This window comes from Manis pentadactyla, chromosome 3 (assembly GCF_030020395.1).
Source record: "Manis pentadactyla isolate mManPen7 chromosome 3, mManPen7.hap1, whole genome shotgun sequence".
NCBI lineage: Eukaryota > Metazoa > Chordata > Mammalia > Pholidota > Manidae > Manis > Manis pentadactyla.
In genome coordinates, this window is record NC_080021.1 from 209681400 (window position 1) to 209689300 (window position 7901).

At 39.2% G+C, this 7901-nt stretch overlaps 1 protein-coding gene across 1 annotated transcript; it reads right to left on the reverse strand.

The window, feature by feature from the left end:
* Nucleotides 1–5577: 5577 nt before the first annotated feature.
* On the reverse strand, nt 5578–7419 carry LOC130683038 (olfactory receptor 1G1-like). The gene has a single exon (XM_057499002.1). The coding sequence runs from the start codon at nt 7222–7224 to the stop codon at nt 6325–6327; it is 900 nt and encodes a 299-aa protein (XP_057354985.1). The 5' UTR covers nt 7225–7419; the 3' UTR covers nt 5578–6324.
* Nucleotides 7420–7901: the final 482 nt, after the last annotated feature.

The following is a 7901-nucleotide window of genomic DNA, read 5'->3' on the forward strand; positions in this document are numbered from 1 at the left end:
ACTTGTATTGGCCTGATGAGTTATGTAGTTTATCTCCCTTGCCTATGCTTATTGATCATTTGGGTATTTTCTCTTGTCAAGGACATGTTTCTGCCTTTACTGCTGTTTTATTACGTAGTCTCCTTTTTAAAACTAATTTCTAGGAATTCTTTATATATTAGATGTGAGTCCTTTGTCAGATATATGCACTGAGAATTTTTCTTTCACTACATGGCTTCCCTTTTTACTATATTAATGGGTCTCTTCATGGACAGAAACACTTACCTTAATGTCATATGTATGTATATATATATATATATACATAAAATACGCTTTTTCTAATATTGTTATATTTGTGTCCTGTTTAAAATATCTTTGTCTAGTCAAAGGTCTTAAGGTTTTGTCTTTTAAATGTCTTATTTTTGCCTTTAATATTTATATTTAACAGCCATCTTGGTTCCCATTTTACTTATATTTAGGATTTGGACCCAGATTAACTTTTTTGATATAGGTACCAATAGCCACCCAAGAATTTACTGAAAATTATATGCTTTCCCCACTGAACTGCAGCATTGTCTTTGTTACCAATCAACTGCTGAATATAGGTTATCTTGGCTATCTTTTGCTGTTGCATTTCCATTTGGATTCTAGCCACAGCATTCCCATCATGTGTATATGAGGGCTCCAGTTTGTCCCATCCTCATCAACACTTAGTATTGCTCTTCTATTTGATTTTTGTCATCCTACTTCTTGTGAGGTGGTATCTCAATGGGGCTTTGATATTTAGTTCTCTAAGGACTAGAGGGAGGTGAGGACTGCAAAACAGTGTGAATCTACTTAATGCCACTCAACCATGCACTCTAAAATGGTCAAAATGGTAAATTTTGTGTCATGTGTATTTTACCACAATAAAAAAATATTCATCCATAAAAAAATTTTTTTAAAGAAATAAATCCTGCCTTTTGCAAAACACGGTTGGACTTGGAGGGTACTATGCTAAGTGAAACAAGCCAAATGGAGAAAAACAAATACCATATGATTTCACTTATATGTGGAATCTAAAACCAAAACAAAACAAAATGAACAAAATAGCAATAGACTCATAGACACTGAGAAGTGAGTGGCAGTTACTTTGAGGGGGAAGGGTTGGGTGGGTACATGAGGAGGGTGAGGTGGATAAAGAGGTAAAAATCTCAATCATAATATAAATTGGTCACCATGACGGAAATGCAGCATGAAGAATGTAGCCAGTTGTTCTGTAACATCTTCCTATGTTGACAGATAGTAACTGCACTAATTGGGGTGAGGATTTAATAATGTGTGTAACTATTGAATCACTGTGTTGTATACTTGAAACCAATATAATACTTTATTATCAACTATAATTCAATTTTTAAAAACCTTCAAAAACAAAAACAAATCAAACAATGCAGTTTATCCCATAAGCAAAATAAAAGAAAGATTAATGAAAAAAATGTAATGTGAATTCTGGAAGAAAAAAAATAAAATTGGAGAGGAAACATTTAGAAAAATAATGGAGATAAATTATTCAGAGTTAAATATTTGACTTCAGATTTCACATTAAATATCTGACTTCAGAACCTCTTTAAGTTTAAAAAATTTCTTTTTATTAAAGTATCATTGATATACAGTCTTATGAAGTCTCACATGAACAACATTGTGGTTTCAACACTCACCTATATTATTAAGTCCTCACACCCCCATGGCAGTCACTGTCTATCAGTGGAGTAAGATGCTGTAGAGTCATTACTTGTCTTCTCCATGCTGTACTGCCTTCCCTGTAACCTACCTATATTGTGACTGTAAATTATTGTGCCCCTTAATCCTTTTCTCCCTCCCCACCCAACCTCCACAAAACCTCCCCTTTGGTAACCACTACTCCCTTCTTGGAATCTGTAAGTCTACGCTATTTTGTTTCTTCAGTTTTCCTTAGTTTTTATACTCCACAAATGAGTGAAGTCATTTGCTACTTGTCTTTCTCTGCATGGCTTATTTCACTGAGCATAATACCCTCTAACTCCATCCATGTTGTTGGAGATGGTAGGATTTGTTTCCTTCTTATGGCTGAGTAGTATTCCATTGTGTATATGTACCACATCTTCTTTATCCATTCATCTACTGATGGACACTTAGGTTGCTTCCATTTTTTGGCTATTGTAAATAGTGCTGTGATAAACATAGGGGTGCATCTGTCTTTTTAAAACTGGGCTGCTCCATTCTTAGGGTAAACTCCTAGAAATGGAATTCCTGGGTCAAATGGTATTTCTATTTTGAGCTTTCTGAGGAACATCCATACTGCTTTCTGCAATGGTTGAACTAATTTACATTCCCACCAGCAGTGTAGGAGGGTTCCCCTTTCACCAAAACCTCATCAACATTTGTTGTTGTCTTTTGGATGGTGGCAATCCTTACTGGTGTGAGGTGATATCTAATTGTGGTTTTAATTTGCATTTCTCTGATGACTAGCGATGTGGAGCATCTTGTCATGTGTCTGTTGGCCATCTGAATTTCTTTGGAGAAATGTCTGTTCAGCTCCTCTGTCCATTTTTTAATTGGATTATTCGCTTTTTGTTTGTTGAGGTGCGTGAGCTCTTTACATATTTTGGATGTCAACCCTTTATCGGATCTGTCATTTATGAATATATTCTCCCATACTGTAGGATACCTTTTGTTCTATTGATGGTGTCCTTTGCTGTACAGAAGCTTTTCAGCTTGATATAGTCCCACTTGTTCATTTTTGCTTTTGTTTCCCTTGCCCGAGGAGATATGTTCATGAAGAAGTCGCTCATGTTTATGTCTAAGAGATTTTTGCCTATGTTTTCTTCTAAGTTTTATGGTTTCATGACTTACATTCAGGTCTTTGATCCATTTCGAAATTACTTTTGTGTGTGGGGTTAGGCAGTGATCCAGTTTCATTCTCTTACATGTAGATGTCCAGTTCTGCCAGCACCATCTGTTGAAGAGACTGTCATTTCCCCATTGTATGTCCACGGCTCCTTTATCAAATATTAATTGACCACATATGTTTGGGTTAATGTCTGGAATCTCTATTCTGTTCCACTGGTCTGTGGCTCTATTCTTGTGAGAGTACCAAATAGTCTTGATTACTGTGGCTTTGTAGTAGAGCTTGAAGTTGGGGAGCGAGATCCCCCCCCCCACTTTATTCTTCCTTCTCAGGATTGCTTTGGCTATTTGGGGTCTTTGGTGTTTCCATATGAATTTTTGAACTATTTGTTCCAGTTCATTGAAGAATGCTGTTGGTAATTTGATAGGGATTGCATCGAATCTGTATATTGCTTTGGGCAGGATGGCCATTTTGACGATATTAATTCTTCCTAGCCACGAGCATGGGATGACTTTCCATTTGTTAGTGTCCTCTTTAATTTCTCTCAAGAGTGTCTTACAGTTTTCAGGGTATAGGTCTTTCACTTCCTTAGTTAGGTTTACTCCTAGGTATTTTATTCTTTATGATGCTATTGTGAATGGAATTGTTTTCCTGGTTTCTCTATTAGTTCATTGTTAGTGTATAGGAAAGCAACAGATTTCTGTGTATTAACTTTGTATCCTGCAACTTTGCTGTATTCCGATATTACTTCTAGTAGTTTTGGAGTGAAGTCTTCAGGTTTTTTTTATGTACAATATCATGTCATCTGCAAATAGTGACAGTTTGACTTCTTTACTGATCTGGATTCCTTGCATTTCTTTGTTTTGTCTAGTTGCCGTGGCTAAGACCGCCAGTAATATGTTGAATAACAGTGGGGAGAGAGGGCATCCCTGTCTTGTTCCTGATCTTAGAGGAAAAGCTTTCAGCTTCTTGCTGTTCAGTATGATGTTGGCTGTGGGTTTGTCATATAAGGCCTTTATTATGTTGAGGTACTTGCCCTCTATACCCATTTTGCTGAGAGTTTTTATCACGAATGGATGTTGAATTTTGTTGAATGCTTTTTCAGCGTCTATGGAGATGATCATGTGCTTTTTGTCCTTTTTGTTTATGTGGTGGATGATGTTGATGGATTTTCATTTTTTAAGACTGTATTGGCTTCTGGGTCACTTGTGTTTCTGTGTGAGTTTTAGGATCAGATTGTCATTTTCTGCAAAAAAAGACAAACAAGGTTTTTATAGGGATTGTATTGAATCAGAATTGTTTATTACTTCTAATAGGGTTTGTTGGGTACATTTTTGGGAATTTCAAAATAGAAAACATCTTTCACCTGCAAATAGAGATACTTTTGTTTCTTTCTTTACCATCTGGATGACTTCTATTTTGTTTTCTTAATTGCTTGGACTGGAATCCCTAGTACAATGTTGAATGAAGTGCAGGAGTGGACATCTTTCTGTCATTCTTGGTCTTATAAGGGCAGGAATAGAAGAGTAGGTAAAGGGCACAAGCAGAACAGATCATCTCTGGGCGATTAGAGTGGGTTGGTGGGAGAGGGTACTTTTTGAAGATGATGTGGGATAAGCTGGGCAGGCCTGCAATGGAAGAAGGTGCGACAGAGGGGAAAATAGCATTAGGATAAAAGGCCCCAAGGGGAAACTTACGGCATGTATGAGTGATGATCGTTCAGACATAGTCAGCATCTTATCTTTTAATAACATGTGACATGAAATAGAAAGGAAACTCTTGTAGGAAGTAAGAGAGAGAAAACTTCAATATTTCCTACCATTCTAAACACCTTATATTTTTTCAGTAAAAAAATAAGACCATGCATACTAAAAATCACTGAATTATATACATTCAAGATGAATTTATCTCAACAAACCTAAATATAATTACAAAATAACACAACATAATGAAATGGAAAAGCAACTCAATGCTCACACAAATTCTGCACAGAGAAGGATTTTCTAATGGTAACACTGGCCGAAGAGTGACAAGGAGGAACTTTTTAGTGGTTTCATGTTTGTAAGTTGAAACTTATGTCAAAAAACCCTCAAGGATGAAAAGGTGATTGGGGAAAGTCCACATGATAAGTTAGAAAGTGTGAAGTTACATCTTTAATATGAAAAGGACTTTAAATAGTGAAATGACATGAAGGAATAATTTATAGAAGACTAGAAAAAATTTATTTACAGACTTTAAACAACCAGTGAATGAACAAATTCAACCAAAATGGAGGTACCATTTGTTGCTTCTTGTATTTGCAGCCATTAAGTGAAAAATGAGAACACAAAGTCCTGGTAGGATACAGAAAAAGGAGCACTTCAGAATGTCATTTGGAGTGGACATCATTAACAGTTTTGTAAACATTTTTCTATAGGCATCATGAGCCAGAAAAATGTTCCACCCACCAACTCCACTTAAAATTTCTTGTAAGGACATGGGGAGACATATATATATGTCATACACACACACACACACACACACACACACACACACACACGGTTTATTCACAATGATCTCACATTATTTATAATATGGCATCTGGTTCTGCTATAACATTAATTATGAAAATGTTTATGAAGATTAAATAGTAATAGCATGGAAAATATCATGTTATATGATTATGTGAAAAATCAGAATCTTAACAATATAAAATAAATATATAGAGAAAAGGACCATAAAAATTTGTGTATTCAGAATAGTTTCTTTTTAGAAAAGGATTAAAATTTTTTCTTTATAGTTTAGACATTTATTGCAATGACATGCATGGTTTTTAGGTTGGAGGAGAAATAACCCAGGGTTTAAAAAGTGAAGAATAAAATGGTCACAAGTAGCAAATAAAAAAACACAAATAATCTTCCAGGGACAAAGATCTAATTCCAGATGTTTGATACTGCACAAATATCGTACTCTTTCTGAGCCTAGGTTTCTTTTCTAGAATATTGCCTTTTCCGGCCACACACACATTCTGCCATGTCATATTCTCAATGTTGAGGCCAATGGCCACAATGCAGTTTCTTCCGAGGCATGGTCAGAGTTGATGCCTGAAGCCCAGTGACTGACTTAGATCCTCACCTGCCTAGTCTTGCCAGCATTTCTGCTGTTGGGGAGACTTGAGTCCTACCTGTGCTCCTACTGAGCTTCCTCCTGGAATCCAAGGAGGATGTTTTTGCTGATGTTTTTGGTGTTCCCAGCTCTGGACTGCATGTGCTTGGATATATTACTCAGTCCCCAAGTCACTGTGTAGGGCCTACTGATCACACTCCCTCTCCAGGCTGTCCTATACCTGCCCTGTAAAATCAGAATCTTCATTTTGTGCATCTGCTTGTAAGGCTAAGCATCCATCCTGTCTTGAAAGTGAGTCATTCAAATTTATAATAGACAAGTCCAGGGAGGAGGCATGTTGAAAAGCCTGGTCGTCTACTCTGGGGGAGGTCTCTTTACTGGGCAGACCATCTTCCACAGCCGAGGAGTCTCCACAAAGCCCCCTTCATGTCCCTGTTCCTCAGGCTGTAGATAAAGGGGTTCAGCATGGGGGTGACCATCGTGTATGCCACAGATGCCACCATTCCGGTGTCAGCCGAGTAGGAGGAGGAGGGCTGGAAATACACCAGAAAGAGTGTCCCATAAAAGAGAGTGACCACTGTCAGGTGGGAGCCACAGGTAGAGAAGACTCTGTGCTTCCCCCCAGCAGAGGGGATCGTGAGGATGGTGCGCATGATGTGCGCATAGGAGACGAGGACGCAGCCGAGGGGCACCACACCCGACAGGGTTGAGTTAGTAAACATCATGATCTGAAAGATGTGAGTATCTGAGCAGGCCAGTGTGAGGAGCGGGGGGAGGTCACAGAAGAAGTGTGGGATGGAACGGGAGGCACAGAAGGAGAACTGAGACATCAGGAGAGTGAGTGGGAAGGCCAGGAGGTGGGAGCAGAGCCAGCACACAGTGACCAGCAGCAGGCAGCGCTGGGGGCTCACGATCGTGGTGTAGTGAAGAGGAAGGCAAATGGCCACGTAGCGGTCATAGGCCATCACGGCCAGCAGGAAGTCATCCAGCAGGGTCAGGGCCATGAAGAAGTACATCTGCAGGAGGCACCCAGTATAGGAGATGGTGTAGCGCTGTGTCTGGATGTTCACCAGCACCTTGGGGACAATGGTGCCGGAGAAGCAGGTGTCGATGAAGGACAGGTTGGCCAGGAAGAAGTACATGGGGGTGTGGAGGCGAGGGTCAGAGCCGATGGCCAGGATGGTGAGCAGGTTCCCCAACACAGTGACCAGGTACATGCCCAGGAAGATGCCAAACAGGAGAGGCTGCTGTTCTGGGTACTCAGAGAAGCCCATGAGCAGGAAGTCAGAGATGCAGGTTTGGTTTCTGATTTCCTTCTAAAAATGAGAAATTAGAGCAGAATACTACTTGATGAAAGGCTCTAAATATTATAGAGACCCAGGCTGTTTTCTTTCTATTCCTTGAAGAGATCCCTGAGATTCACTAACAGCTGTAATGGCTTGTGTGCGAACATGAAACATGAGGGCTGTGGTCTGTGACAATCAGGCATTGTCATGGGGTGTAGTTTGTTCCTATATTTCTGCCCTGGGTGTGCCTGAATGAGGCTGAGCTGGTTTTCACCCGGGATGAATTTCTCCAAGATTTAATTCCTTTTTAAACTTATGAACACTTGTTCAATCTTATCGCTTTATTATGAGTCCTTTAGGGTTATGCATATACTAGGATTTAGTGGGGATACAAGGTGCTCTGTGTGTACGTGTTTGAATGTATGTTAATGAGATAAATGAAGAAAGTCTCTAGGTGTGCTAGCAGCATTCTGTCTCTGTGTTTGGAGACCTTTCCAATGAATTAATGTGGATGTGAAAATTCTGTGAACTGAAAAGAACTTTGTCAATAAAGGGAGTGTTGTTTTCAGTGTCCTCGACTTCACTCTCAGCAGCACCATTTTCAGATCACAGTCTTTGGCATCTAGAGACTGGTTGTGAAGCCTTTCTTTGCCCGTTCTTGGGAG